The sequence below is a fragment of the Callorhinchus milii genome, unplaced genomic scaffold (assembly GCF_018977255.1).
Source record: "Callorhinchus milii isolate IMCB2004 unplaced genomic scaffold, IMCB_Cmil_1.0 Scaffold5, whole genome shotgun sequence".
Taxonomy (NCBI): domain Eukaryota; kingdom Metazoa; phylum Chordata; class Chondrichthyes; order Chimaeriformes; family Callorhinchidae; genus Callorhinchus; species Callorhinchus milii.
Genome location: NW_024704746.1, coordinates 29,755,944 through 29,771,162, shown reverse-complemented (window position 1 = coordinate 29,771,162; position 15,219 = coordinate 29,755,944). Strand labels below are relative to the sequence as shown.

Genomic DNA, 15,219 nt, shown 5'->3' with positions numbered 1-15,219 from the left:
AAATCGGTGAAAAATACTAGTTTACTCGCACACATCTTAAATATAAAATATTGTGACTGGGAGTTAATTCCCACGAGTATGGCGTTTCCGCAGTGTTAAAATTGATAACGTGGTTGAAGACCCACAAAATATGACCTGTTTTTATTTGCAAGAGGCCAATCTGGTAGTGTGCGCTATCAAAATCCTCCACTAACATGTGGGGAAAATAACTTGTAGCTATTTCAGAATATTAGTGCCACAAGTATGCCATGGATTTACATGCTTCTCTGCAGTAATAAAATTTTGCCCACTTTCTAGAAAATCTAGGAAAGCAAGTGAAACATTATTTTTGAAAGGTTTGTTACAGTAAAACAGTTACAGCATAAGTCCGATCTGTATAAATCGTATAATTGCCTAAGTCATACATCTGCCCAAGTCCTGTTCAAGAGCTTATGTTCTATGCAAGTTTGACATAACTCCTACTTTGCATAAGTCACATTAAATGTATGGTCCCAACTGATGCGGTTTATGTGAGGTTTACTGTAGTTCAGAGCTTGTTTGTTTTTCCAAAATTAAGTGTTGATACAATGAGGATTCAGTTCTATTCTATCAGCATAAAAAACTAACAATTTGATTTTGATGGCAACTCAGTCAAGTAAAATTGTTTACCACTTCAATCTGGTACAATTAGAAAAAAATGGGATTTCAAATACTGCAATTATTTTGAATTGTCTTAATCATTTCTGTACTTCTAGAAACATTTCACAAAATGTAAGATTTATTGGTGTTTAAATGTTTCTTGGGACCAATTCTGAGACAAAATACGAGAATATATGTTCTGGTTCCTCATAGCATTTTGATTTCTAAATATTGCACTTCCATATTCATCCTCCAAGACTACCATTCAAATAAACTTTTAAAAAGCTGCACCGTATATACACACTATATAAAAAACAATAATTTATAATTAAAAATTACCTTGTTTTACCCTTTTCACTAAGATGTGTAGTACAAACAGAAGATGTGCGGGACCGATAAAGATGCAGAATTTATATCTAAACTCTACATCATAATATAAATGACGAAGCCTTTATCGTTTGCCTCTTATAGAGTATGGCTTCCTGTACGCACTCTATATAAGTGTCTATTAGACGCTTAATAAATAGTTGCCTGTAGTTAACATTTTCTTCTCTTTAAACAGGATGTTTAGCAGAATTTGCTAGTGTGGATTCTCAGTGGATTAAAACAGTACCTAACATAACTAGTATGATTTATTAATTCATTTTATGCATTCATATATTCTCTTTGATTTTCAGAATGCACAGTAGAATTATAGAATAGAAAATATATGTCATGAACTGCTGTGACAAGGAGAGTATCGCCCTCTCGTGGTAGTAAAACATGAAGCATCTCTTCACTATCTTGCACAGCAAAACCTCTTCTGGGTCGATTCTTCCACCAGCTGAATTGTCTTTTGCTTCTCCTTATCTTCCTGTTCCTTCAGAAGCCTGAACAAAATTGTTGGAAAGAAACAAGGTTACACATAAAAAGTTCATAAAATCTTCCCAGTTGCGTAGTTTGGAATTCAGAAAATGTCAAATAAGGAAGGAATCTTATACAGCACCAATGACAAGTGAATCAAGTAACACAATACAAAGGAGTCTGGCACTGTAATTAATCAAATGTGATTCAAATGGATTTAGAAGGAGATTTTTAAGGCACTCACAATGAGAGATTTCCCTGTAAGGCTGAATGGATGATAGCTCTACATGTGTGTTCACTTGTCACCTGATTTCATTTAACAATCATTCTTACACATAATACGGTGCTTTTCACATTGGGAGGATATATTTTGTGGGCAAACACAATGGCTCATTTGCACATAGCAATGTTGCACAAACAGCATTTCCTATCCAGTTGGTGGTCACTTAACAGATCTGACAGAATCTAAACTCAGTACAATCATTTCAATAACTATTATCTGGAAATAAGATAGTGTAAAACTAGAAAATGCTAGAAACACTCAGTGGGTCAATTTGTGTCTGACAAAGAAAGATAAGTTTATAAACCTTAATCAGAACCCCAGTCACACCTGAAACAATTTTTATGCATTTCCTGCTGATTTTTGTGTTAATCTCTGGGGTAAAAGTACTGTAGTAGTTTAGTGTTTTGTGTGTGCCATTAGTAAGATGTTTCTCCATACAATCGATGGGGCAAAAATCTCTGGAGTATTTGAGGCAGAGGCTGAGGAGATTTGCTTCTACAAAAGAGTCATTTTGGGGGGTTTACCCCCAAATGGCACCATTGTCAGGTTATCTGAAAAAACAATGCTATTATACTGCTTAGTTAAGCAACCGGTCAACAACTTGACATGAAACTGAAGAATATTCAAGTGTTTCTGTCAGCTTAATAGTGGAGCAACACTTTTATGGAGTTATCAATGGAAACCTTCCAAGAAACAGCATTTTGCATATTTCCCTTGAACTCATTGATTATCACATGGTTTACTGAACGAACTTTATATACAAAGTAGTGAGTCATTAGTGTTCCCCGAATTTACTCCAACATTTGACACAAAATATATAAGAGATTGTTCTATATATGAGACAGTCATTTCTACTGACCAACTGGTCCCAACTCTACCATTAATATTATTGCCCTTTCCTCTTTCTTGAGTTGTAGCTCCTACTATTTAATACAGACACAACAGTTTACAATAAATCTTGTGAAGTGCTCTTGACGTGAAAGGTGCTGTAGTAAATGCAAGGATCATTTATTGTTATTACTTGGAAAAAGGGAGAGATTACTTTATTGTCACTAGAGGGTGAAAGGACCAGTTAACAAGGCAGTAAAATTCTTAAGTGCTTTGTGTGTTTTATCTGTTCTATTGGACTTATCTCAGCAACATTTGCCCGATACTCTAAATGTATTGTGAAAAATCTAGCAGTTTGGGGAAAACAATTACACAACACAAATCAGGGCTTCAATTTTGTTTCCCTGACGCCCGTCTTTCTTTGATCTAATAATAATAATCCTTGCATTTGATATAGCACCTTATCACGTCTTTGAGATATCTTAAAGTGCTTCACATAGTGTACTGTAAAGTGATTTGACTATTTTTGGGGGTGAAATGCAGCAGCCAATCTGCACAGGTAGTATCCCACAAAACAGTCATGGATTGAAGTGACCACATTTTTTTAAGGGATTATTATCCCGGAAAAGCAATCCGCCAATCGACTAACAACCGTTCCTACTTACTGCTAGCAATGTGAAATTCAAACATGTCATTGGAAAGTTCCTAACTTACCTCGCCAAGTGCACCATTGGTTCTGTTATATTATAACCAGAGCAGGCACTGCATTCAAAGAAAACCAAGTTGTTTTCCTGTAAAAGGAAGAGAGCAGAGCAATGCTAAATTCAATGCTTTACAATGTTATCTTGGCATCTAAATGTGGGAGGAAAGGTAAGTACAGATGAAACTGTGACATTTTGTTGCTCACTGCCTTTCTATTGATATAGAATTTGTACACTTAACTGTTCGCTAAAAAAATCCTTGATGTTTAACTGTGCTCCATGTGACATAGTTTAAGAGTAAATGTTTGATGATATTTCACCTGAAGTAAAGCTACACTTATCTGACAAAGTAATGGGATACATTAACATTTGGAGAACAGACTGTATTACAAAGTTCTACTTGTAATAGATGAACATTTTGTCCAAAGAGTTCCTTTGGTTCTCATTTCCTCTAATCTAATAAGTAAAGCTTGCGGAAAATATCCAGCCACAACTGCAGAGGCTGAGAAATAAAAAATAATTCACAGCTTGCTCACTTGTTGGAGTGACAAGGGAGTATTCACACAGTAAATAAACCCCTTGACTTACTTTCCATCCAACAATAGGAGCTATTAGTTGTATTGGCAAGTGATCTATAAACCTGCACCTTGTAAAAAATCAAATCCAAGTCACATTGAAAGAGGCGACGTAGAAGCTGTGAGATTTGATCCCTCACTGTGTCAATACATTAGGAATAAAACACTCCCATTGCAGCGGGGAAAAGGCGTGATGTTTGATGAAAATCGTCCTCATAAAGGATGGCAAAGACTGCGCTGACACATTCAACGTGAGTTGAAAATCTTTTGGGGTTTAAAGCGAAAATGAAGGAAGGTTCAAAAGCGACAAAAAGCAGATGACTGAACTTTTTTTATCCTAACATTTCTGATATTTTAATCTCTAGAAATACAGTATATACCTCGGGATACAGGATATAGTTTGGGATATGACATGCAACTGCCAGGATGGTGGAAGGCAAACTAGATGGACCTTGGTCTTCCTTCACCTAGCAAATTCTTATGATCTTATATGATTAATATTTCTTCCCCTTAGTAGACTAAAATACAGCTCCGGACGCAAACCTTAGCCAAACGTTTCCCTTCTTCAGTAGACACCTGACGCTGACTGTCCAAATCAGTTTTGTTGCCCAGTAGGAGGACTGCAATATCACCATCAGCTCCTTCCTGTGGAAGCAAAGGCAAATACAGTAAAACCACACGTCATTTCATGCACAGTAAGGTTAGAATCGGAAGTATATCTGGCAGATCTTAAAAAAAGATTTTCTGTAATCCTTTCCATTGCTTATTAATTTTATTATTAAGGCGGTTTGTAATTGTCTCTATACACGTTACAAACGTAATGTTGTTTACACGTGGTTTACACAACTTTACAGTGTATTCTATGAAGGGCTTTGAGATTTTTATTATTTAAAATTATTCCCCATCAAAGTAGTTGCCGGTGTCTCACAGTAATTGTGACACTGCTTCAATTGCTTTGGATTATCATGCGATTGCAATGTTCCTTTAATGATACATTTCATTTCAAATTGGGAAATTCATGCTTAGCTCAAAATACAGAAGACAATCTGCCACAGCGCAAAGGACAACAGTAATAAGTTACTTAACCTGTACACTTGTCAGCCAGTGTCTCACTGCTGTGAAAGTTATCTGATCTGTGATATCATACATCACAACAACTCCATCTGCTTTTCGGAAGAACTGTTTTGTAATACTACGGTACCTGAATTACAGAAAACCATAAATGCACAGTCAATTATACTGAATAGAAGCCAATTGGAACATACTCAATAAGCTTTTTTCAAACAAAAATCCCCAAATCAATCAGATTTGCTTTATAATATTTATGTAAACATAGATTAGCACAAAATTACATAGAACTTTTCAGAACACAAATAGGCCATTAGGCTCAACTAGTCTGTACCAGGGTTTATACTGAAAATGGGACGGAGGGGCCAAGGTGGAGGGAATGAGGGAGATAGTTCCAAAGTTTCGGGGAGTAGTGGCTAAAAGCACGCCTGCTGATGGTGGAGCAGAGGGGACGAGGGAAAAGCAGGAGGTCGGAGCCAGTCGAGCAGAGGCAGCGGTGGAGTGGGGATTAAGCAGGTCGGGGAGGTAGGGAGGTACCAGGGCATGAAGTGATTTGTAGATGAGACTGAGGATCTTGAAGTCGATCAGTTCTGTGACAGGGAGCCAGTGGAGCCTAACGAGGACTAGTGCGATGGGGTTGGTACAGAGTTTAGAGCGGGCAAGTATATGGGCGGCAGAGTTTTAAATTAGTTGGGAGTTTGGATTAATTGGATAATGGAGCTGGGGAGACTGGCGAGGAGGGCATTGGAACAGTCGAGGTGGGAGCAGGACGAAAGCTTGAGGCTCCATCTCTAATGTCCTCTCCATTTCCTTCTCCCTCATGTTGACATCAAATTGCTGATGTTTTGTACTTCAACCACAACTTGCAGGACTGAGTGAGTTGCACATCCACAAGCTTAAAGTGAGAAGCAGAACAAAGTCTACTTAACAGAATAGGTGTGAACTTACAAAGTCATGAACAAACCACAAATATTCACACTATGCAATTCAATGCTGAGCTGCTAGTACAACTGAACAAGAGAGCGTGCTATTGGTTAGCAGTGTGATAGAGATAAATACAGTCTGAATAACTTGACCCTGGCTTAACTCGTCACTACCACTTAAGTAGCCACGTTGTCAATCTCCCGGCTGCTTCCCATGCAAAATATTATTAAGGGACTTTGCGTTACTTGTCATTTCACTTGACATGTAACTCATCGCTTTCTAGACATTCTTGTAAGTACTTACAATGTAAAATATTGATCAGATAGCTCGTCCTTTCAGATGGCGTCTTGCATCCCAAAGGCCTCTCACCCTCTGTCTTGCTAAATGGATACCAGGCGTAATATGTGTTGGTACATGCATGCTCACAATGCCCCCTTGTGGCCCCGGAGGGCTTATACATAACTCGCCACTCATAATAATAATCCTTGCATTTGATATAGCGCCTTATCACGTCGTTGAGACGTCTCAAAGTGCTTCACAGCGAATATCCAGGCTACTTCCCATGTAAAGTGAATTGACTGTATATTTTGTGGGCGAATAATTCGCAGTTGAGCCCTTTTTCCTTGCAGTGACGAGTTATCTGGAGTTTATTGGATTCCTGAAGTGCTTGAATATGCACAGATGCATCTATTTCTATACACTTATATATGCAACGTTACTCGTAGCAAACAGGAGTTTGTAAAAAGGTAAATAGCAAAAAGGTGGGTTTGCCTTTGCGTCCATTTGTAATGACAATTTATTTCCTTCAAAACATGACGACATAAATAACACTAATCGGTCATAGCCAATGTTTGAATCACCCCAATCACTTACCTTTCCTGCCCTGCAGTATCCCACAGCTGGAATGCCACCTGGCTTTTATCAACAGTGATGGTTTTGACACTGTAATCTATGCCTAAAAAAAAGCAAAGCAGTTTGTGCAAAACTATTTCCAAGTAACGTGAATAGATCTGAAAAAAAGCTGTTTTCATTTAATACACTGTAACCTGGTGAACTATACGAAATCATCAACTTTTAGACTGTCAGAAGCGCTTACAATATCAGTTGCATTGATGGAGTATTCAGAGCAAAAAGCCAATTTATATAACATGCTCTCCCCAATCACTCTCACCAGCAGCTAACAAGAGAAGTTAAGATCATGGAGTGTGCTCCACTTACTGACAACAACAACTTGCATTTATATATCGCTTTTCACGTGTGTAGTGTCTCGGAGCGCTTAACATTGATGTCGACCTGGAGATAGAAGGAAAGTGATCAACATTCAAAGAGGAAGGTCTTCAGATGTGATCTGAAGATGGGCAAGGAGCGGGTAAGGGGGAACAAGGCAGGGAGATCCAGAGATTCAGGGCAGAGTGACTGAAATCACAGCTAACGATGGTGGAGTAGAGAAGGGGAACAAGATTGGAGAGGATTGTTCATTGGGGTAGCTACCACCAGCACAAATACATTGGGCCAAACGGGTTTCTGTGCATTAAACGATCCATAATTCCAGGCACATTATTTCACATTAGCCATTAGTGGCCTGGGATTGAAGGGCTCGGTGAAGAATCAAGGTCCATAATGCAGGATTCCAAGATTGAAAGAGTTTCCCCCAGCGTTTTGCTCACTCGTGTGGATTTGTACCTGTGACATGTGATTCACAGGCTGTGTGTTTTATCTCAGAAGTTGCAATCCAGACGTTACAAGTAACACAATGAACATTGTACATTAAACCCCATCATCTGTTCATTGTTGAGTTAGTAACCCGAGGACTTACCGACGGTGGCACACATTCCATGGTGAAAACTACCATTGCAAAATCGTCTCAGGAAAGAGGTTTTCCCCACACTGGAGTCGCCAATACAGATGACTTTGAACAAACGGTCAGGGTTGCTACTTGATCGTTCTTGCTGATAAAATAGAAACATTTAGCTTGAAACACCACCAAACGACTTAAAAGAAAGACCAGTCTACGCTCAACTGGATCTCTATTACAACGTTTACTGCAAAGTGTAGTGACTGTGGATGTGTAGGTGAACATGGTAGCCAATTTGCACACTGCAAAATCGCTCCAACAGCCAAGTAATAATAATAATAATCCTTGCATTTGATATAGCGTGTTATCTACAAGACTTTTCGAAGCGCTTCACAGGACATACTGTAAAGTGAATTGACAGTATATTTTCGAGGCAAAGCACGATAGCCAATTGCGCACAGCAGTGTCCCACAAACCGTTGTGGATTGAGTGACAGGGCATATTAAGTACAGGACACGGAAGCAGGATATGGAACAACTAACATGTAAAATATGAAGCTGGGGAAAAGGAAACCATAAAAAAGGGCAGTTATGAAAGTAAAACAAGTAGCCAACAGGACCATTATTGGGACTGGATTCACTGCAGTAGAGACAGTTAAGAGAGTGCTGAGGATTATAAAAATGTTCGAGAGGGAAAAGAGTGAACGATTATTCCCAATGAAATTGGCAACAAATAAATTCAAGATTATGACCAGAAGCAGCGGAGGAAGTCAGAAGAATGTAATAGTTATTAGCATCTGGAACGTGTTATCATAAACTGACTGTTTGAAGCCAGGTCAATATTTGAAGAATGGATATGAAAGGCTAAGGGAAAAAAATGAGAGGAAATGGATTTAGAGCAGATAGCTCCAGTGGGAAAGAAGAAACAACACAGAGATAACGAACTGAGTGACAAAACATAATGTAAATCTAACGGATGCTCTTGAAATGCACAACTATGTCCGTTTCGGTATATTTCTCCTTTGGTGATGACATTGTTATGATTTCCTTTCACTCCCTTAAAATACTAACTGGTCTTGTTACAATCTTGAAAAGCTCATCACTGTTTGGTGCGTGTGGTGTGTGTATATGTATGTAGCACAGGAATTGGAGTTGGCCGTTGTGCCATTCTATTGGGGGAAGGGTGGGGTTGTTCACACCTCAAAGAACTACTGTAAGCGACCTCTTTAAGTTTCTCAAAGACTTATAAAGGAGTTGAAAAACAAGAAGAAACACAATGAGAAACATGTAGTTGAGCAGTACGCTGCTTAGAAAAGAACGAGAAAATATTAAACTTAAATATTGAAATGCAAGTTAATGTTAAATGAGCAAAATATGAGCATAAATTGCAAAACATAATCCAAATCCAAGTTGGTGCTGATAAAATACACAACAATCAAACTTTTATTTTTCCTGGTAACAGTAAATGAACAAAGACGGCCGTCATAACATTGAAACAATGCAAAACATAACGCTGATAGTTTAAAATAAGAAGTAGAACTGTGTGTTATTCACACATCAATTAAAACTACAATTTAATTATTTTGTAACACGAACAGCCAGATGGACAGTGGTTTCTGTTCCTGTCCATTCCTACGTACCCATAAATGCAAGTTGTTATTGTACTAATGTAAGATTATATCCCATATTTCATTTTGCCTGATGATTTTCCTCCAATTTTCTTCCCTCCTCACCTTATCTCCCGAAGGTACTTGATTCCTTTATTCCTTTTACAAGGGTTAAGGTTCCAATACCGCTGACCATTATTTGAGCGTTAACAGTGAGGGTTGAAAAGCTATTTGACTCCATGGACTTCAGTTGAATCCAATCCTGTCCTCACCTGATGTCCATACACCAAGGGCAGATATCCTGGCTGAGTTTTCCCTTCCTGCCCCAGACGTTCCCAGGTGCTGCTCATATTAAATTTACAACACTCTGTCACACACCAAGCTCCTTTTACCTGATAAGCCATCAGAGGTCCTATACAATCATACATTGGGGAAATTAATCTTGTCTCAAAACATAAGTGACCCCGGTGTTTAAGCTTACTTGCCCTCCAATGCTTTATACATACAAATTACAATAAGAAATGGCATATAACCATATTCTAGTCTGGGGAAAAATCTGAAAATCCACCCCAAGAATATCTGTCTCACTAATTCCCATTTTCTTATGCAATACTAATTATTGTTGTAGGTTTTGGTCATCTATAATTCCAATTATCTTTCTATTTGTTAAATCATGTACGACTATAATGACAACAACAACTTGCATTTATATAACGTCCTTCTTGCAGGATAGTAACTGACTACTGGCATAACATATTCATAACTACTCATCATAACTGGTAAGTGCAGAGCGAGAGAGAAAAATTAACTTACTGGTGCCAATGATTCTTTGCCGATTGGTTGTTTCCTTGGGGATGATGGAATTTCATCATCAGAAATCTTTTCAGCTTCTTTTTCTTTCTCCTTCGTCTCCACCTACATGCAAACATTTAATTACATCAGCCTGATTCAGTTGGTAGCCCGCTTGCCTCTGACTCAGAAAATTTTGAATTCAAGCCTCATGTCAGGACTTCGAACTCAAAGTCTAAGCTGACGCTCCATTGCAGCGCGGGAAGTGTGCTGCATTGTTAAGAGGTGTCATCCTTCAAATGATGGCATTAAACTGAGGGCCCATCGAAGATCTCACTCCAATACAGTTTTGCGGGTGTGCTGCAATGTTAGAAATGCTGTCCTTCAGATGAGACGTTAAACCAAGGTCCCGTCTACCTGGTCAGGTGAATGTTAAAGATCCCATGGTACTAATCAAAAAGAGAAGGAAGTTTCTGCCAGTGTCCTGGACGATAATCCCCCAAATAAAATAAAATTGGTCATTCTCTTAATGGCTATTTGTGGGACATCACCCGTTTCGCCCACAAAATACACAGTCAATTCACTTTACAGTATATTCTGTGAAGCGCTTTGAGATCATCCGAAGATGTGATAAGGCACTATATGAAATGCAAGGATTATTATTATCACTGTGTGCAATGTCCACAAAAACACAGTTGCTCTAATTTACAGTATATCCTGCCATGTCCTATACCAAACGCAAGAATTATTATTACCTGGCCTTCGTTTTCCATCTCGCCCTCCTCCTCAATCCAATCATTTAATTGTGTTGGGAGATGGGGTTCCAGTAGATCTGGAAGATGATCTTCTTCGATCGAAATGATTCTCTGCAAGCCTCGTCTTCGGGACTCTTTATTATCGGTTGTTTCCTTGTGGATATCATGTCTACAGTGAGCACAGGGCATTTATAGGTAAATAACTATTATTCGAAATATGTTTTCCTTTGGAATTTGTTTGAAAATACTCGGCAAACTCTGAACTCTCTTATGGCTCAGGACAGCAGGGGATGTGATGGCAGCGATTGACACGGGTGAGAGGATTTGGGCTTTGGCGTTTGCAGGCTATGGTTGTGCAATGTCAGGACATGAGAACTGCAGGCACTCTGAGTGTGCACATCAACAACAACTTGCATTTATATAGTGCCCTTCATGGGTTGGGGGCAGTGTCTCAGAGCGCCTAACAGTGGCGGAGCACTGCGCCAAGCCGGGGGGGGAGGGAGGAAGTGATCGTAAGCACGGTCAAAGTGAATTGACTGTATATTTTGTGGGTGAAACGGGTGACGTCCCATAAACAGCCATTAAGAGAATGACCAATTTTATTCCTCTTCAGTCTTGATCTGAAAGAGGGGAAGGAGGGGGAAAGGCGGCATTGAACAGAAAACATCAGTATTGAACAGAAAATAATGTCAACAATAACAAAATAATATGAGCAGGAATTCACCTGTTGACAGGAGGATTGATGTTGATATGATGGTCAACAACTAAGGGAACTTTTTGATTCCTGGAGATGGCAGGTGGCTGCGAAATGAACAGAAGGTTGATTATTAATAATAATAGTCCTTGCATTATCAAAGGGGCACAGGAGGAACTCCCTCATAAAGCTTTGTAATAATTCATTTATTTTCGAGGCAAATACAATGTTGTTACAGCTCAAGAGCTGAAATAATTTCTATACATAGATATGGAAGCTAATTTGAGCACCTCTGATTTCAGAAATTGCCCCTGCAAGGAAACCGATTCCTACCTTTATATTAGTCAAACACATATCCCGTTCATCTCGAAGAACCTTGTTCATTTCTCTGCAGAACATTTGAAAAAAATTGCAATAAATAAATGTCTTGAACTTGTTTTGCAAGAAACTTTGCACATTCTTTACTGCATAATTCTTAGTTAATCCTTGATTAATCATTGAGTAAACTATAGCGGTAAAGTGAATTGACTGTATATTATTGAAAATGACCAATTTATTATTATTATTATTAGGCGTGTGGGAAAGGCAGATAAATGGGAATGAAAGGATTGCTCTTCAACAGATATAATGCCTAATTTGATATAGTGCTTTGTCACATTGTCAGGACGTCTCAAAGCTCTTCACATGATATACCTTAAAATTGACTGACTGCTTATATTTTGTGTATCCCCTGCCTGCACTATGTGATAAGGCATTGCCACTTGTTATATGCTTTCACATTTCAAAATGTCTTCATGTAGTGGAGAACAGGTTTGCACAACAAGGTAATACAACTGAGAAGAGAGTCCAAGCCCAGCTATAGTTCATTGCAGATTGCAATCTCTTACCTGAGGAGATCTAACTGTTTCAGAAGACCTGTCTTCTCCCTTTCCAGACCTTCAGTAACTCTATAGAGCTCCCTGAAGAAATACAATTAAAATACAAGTTAATGTGCTGATCAATCTCATAAAGGAGTTTTTCTCTCACACTAACACAGTAAGAGATTTTCAGCAACTCTCTGCATGAGTCAAAACAATGAAGAACAGGAAATAAATTGATCAGCTTCGAGCTCCAGATCAATAATAATCCTTGTATTTGATATAGCGGCTTATCACGTCTTCGAGATGTCTCAAAGCACTTCACAGCCAAAAGCTGAATATACTTTGAAGTGAATTGACTGTATATTTTGTGGGTGAAACCCGGCAGCCAATTACACACAGCATCTACTTTCAGGACAGAAGTGGCTTTGCTTCTGTATCCTTCAAGTTATAAACATGATTGCATGGCGTGTGACCTTAACATTAGAAATGCAAATTGTACGCTATATAAATAGCTTGTTCATGTATTTCCTAGAATAGTCTTAGGTTCAAAGCAAAAATTATTTATTTATTTATTTTGCAGACAGGCATTGTGTATTTTGCGGTGGCAGCACTCACATTTCTCTTTCATCTTGAAGATGGGAAGCTTCTTTGTGCAGTAACTGCAGTTGATGCTGGGCATACAGTAGCTCGTGGCCAGTTTGGTCCAACTCGTTCCCCAACTCGTCGTTAGTTTCCTTCAGTTTTTTATTCTCCACCCTTATCTCTTGCTTTTCACTGGACAGTTTCTTGCACTGTTTCTCTAGCTGACGTGGAGGTTAAGCAAATTAAACAACAATGAAAACAAGATCATGAGAGATTCGGTTAAAAAAAAGCCCTTCAGTTCATTTGGTCTCATCTTTTCAGAACACCTGCATACTATACCGTGTATACCTACATATACACTGGGTTCCCATTTATCAAATGCAAAGATTATTATTACTGTTGTGTGCAATTGTCTGCCAAGTTTCGCCCACAAAATACACAGTCAATTCACTTTACAGTATATCCTGTAAAGTGCTTTGAGACGACTCAATGACTTGCTATATCAAATACAAGGACTATTATTATTGTTATTATTATGATTCCACTACCTGTTTCTGCTTCTGAATGAGATGTTCCAATTCTCGTTCTTTAGCTTTTAGCTCAGATTCCAGCTTTTGGCTTTGAATATTAAACATCTCTGTGTCCTGGCCAGAAGCATTCAGATAGGAGCACAGAGAGAAAAAAAATTCAATTGGTAATTGAACAATGACTTTTGAATAGTAACTTCATTTATTTCATCAGATATTAAGCATCCTTATTTAATAGCTTTTACCTTATTAGACAGTTTGTCTTGCTCACTTTTAATCTGCTGTTCCATTTCCTCGTAGAGATATTCTATTTCTTCACCGTGTTCAGTTGTCTTTCTGAAAACAAAGGATATTTATTTACTGATCATCTTTTTGATTGATTTTCTATGTACTGCATTTGCGTTTTTGTTAAACATACTGCACAAAAAGGAGAGCTTAAGGGGAATTTCTTCAAGCAGAAGAGCTTAAGGGGAAGAACTTAAGGGGAAGCATATAAGACATTAATGACGTAGAGAAAGAACAACAACTTATAGCACTCTTCACGTAGGATAAAGTCTCTGAGTGCTTCACAGTTACAGGCTTGGATGCTGAGCAGAGTAGCTACCCACTGAGATTGTGTTTTGTTGCAACTTTGCACAAACCTTTTCAGAACAAATTCTATATTCTCCTTTTCCTCATTGGCTTGTCGGATCAGAATTGAAACCCTTCTTAGGAATTCTTCAAAGTTAGTAAGTAGTTGTGGTTCATCTTTTCTAAGTTGTGCCCAAAGGTTTCTTATTTCATTTTGGCTGAAAAAGGCGCAAACGTTATCATTAAAAAAAAGGAATGATCAAGACATGTAAAGCATCTAAATCTGCAAAGCTGTGTTTCTACTTTAAAGGATACAGAAACAAAGCCACTTCTATTTAGCATTCTAACACTGCACCTGGGTTTTGATCAGTAGATAAAAGTTTTCACGTTTTATTTTAATGCGAATTCTAGACATACTTTTCAAAGAGGTTCTTTGCTCCCAGGGTTTCCATAAGCCTATAGAAATGACTTTCTTCATCATCTTCAACTGGCGACAATTGCTCTTCACACTGCGACTGGTACAGAGATTCATCCTGATGCTCTTCTTCCTTTGTCTCGTGAACAGTAATCGTTTCACCAAATAGGAACTCACCTAAACACCAAAACAAACTCGTCAAATCGAAAGTGGTGCCTCCATGCTAAACGGCATAAAATACCAATTTATTGGTCAGACATGTGAATATTTGTTGCTAGAGTAGCTGCATGTGTTATTTTGCGCCTGGTTTGGATACCCTTAAGTATGGTGATGACGAGTTTCCATATGTGTCGGACACCCAGCTGACTAAAAAAAATTATTTTGTCTTGTGCTTTTATGTTATATTTAAAGTTATATTTATTCTGGCCCAAAGCATTGCATAAACACGTTTTTTCCACTTTGTAATCAATCGTACATCTAAATATTTGCAAGTACCATGAATTGAGATATTTTCTCGTGAACTTACCAAATCCTGTCGTAAATTCCTTCAGGGTAAGATAACCATTACCATCTGCATCCAGCATATCAAAGACATTCTCCAGCTCATCAGACCCTAGAGGCAACTCACTGTCAAGCCGCTAAGAAAAAAAACAAGTTCATTCACAAACACATATGGCATTTTTTTGTGTTAAATTGTATTGAGTTCCCAGTGCGAATACAATTTACTCCAGAGATAATAACGGTTATGATTTGATCGACAGCATCCTTCCACAATTAATGCAAGTT

The 15,219-nt window shown here is 38.3% G+C and overlaps 1 protein-coding gene across 1 annotated transcript in view; it reads right to left on the bottom strand.

The window, feature by feature from the left end:
* Positions 1-795: 795 nt before the first annotated feature.
* The window catches only part of cracr2aa (calcium release activated channel regulator 2Aa), a 28,576-nt gene continuing 14,152 nt past the window's right edge, over positions 796-15,219 (bottom strand). The window contains exons 3-19 of the mRNA XM_007895439.2: positions 14,960-15,071; positions 14,436-14,610; positions 14,090-14,236; positions 13,694-13,784; positions 13,470-13,565; positions 12,955-13,142; positions 12,367-12,438; positions 11,813-11,867; positions 11,510-11,586; positions 10,786-10,954; positions 10,055-10,156; positions 7,657-7,789; positions 6,714-6,795; positions 4,935-5,049; positions 4,392-4,493; positions 3,287-3,363; positions 796-1,487 (exon numbers count right to left, since the gene is read on the bottom strand). Coding sequence (XP_007893630.2) covers positions 1,397-1,487; positions 3,287-3,363; positions 4,392-4,493; positions 4,935-5,049; positions 6,714-6,795; positions 7,657-7,789; positions 10,055-10,156; positions 10,786-10,954; positions 11,510-11,586; positions 11,813-11,867; positions 12,367-12,438; positions 12,955-13,142; positions 13,470-13,565; positions 13,694-13,784; positions 14,090-14,236; positions 14,436-14,610; positions 14,960-15,071 — 1,884 coding nt within the window. The 3' untranslated portion in view covers positions 796-1,396. The remainder of the gene's footprint in view (positions 1,488-3,286; positions 3,364-4,391; positions 4,494-4,934; positions 5,050-6,713; positions 6,796-7,656; positions 7,790-10,054; positions 10,157-10,785; positions 10,955-11,509; positions 11,587-11,812; positions 11,868-12,366; positions 12,439-12,954; positions 13,143-13,469; positions 13,566-13,693; positions 13,785-14,089; positions 14,237-14,435; positions 14,611-14,959; positions 15,072-15,219) is intronic.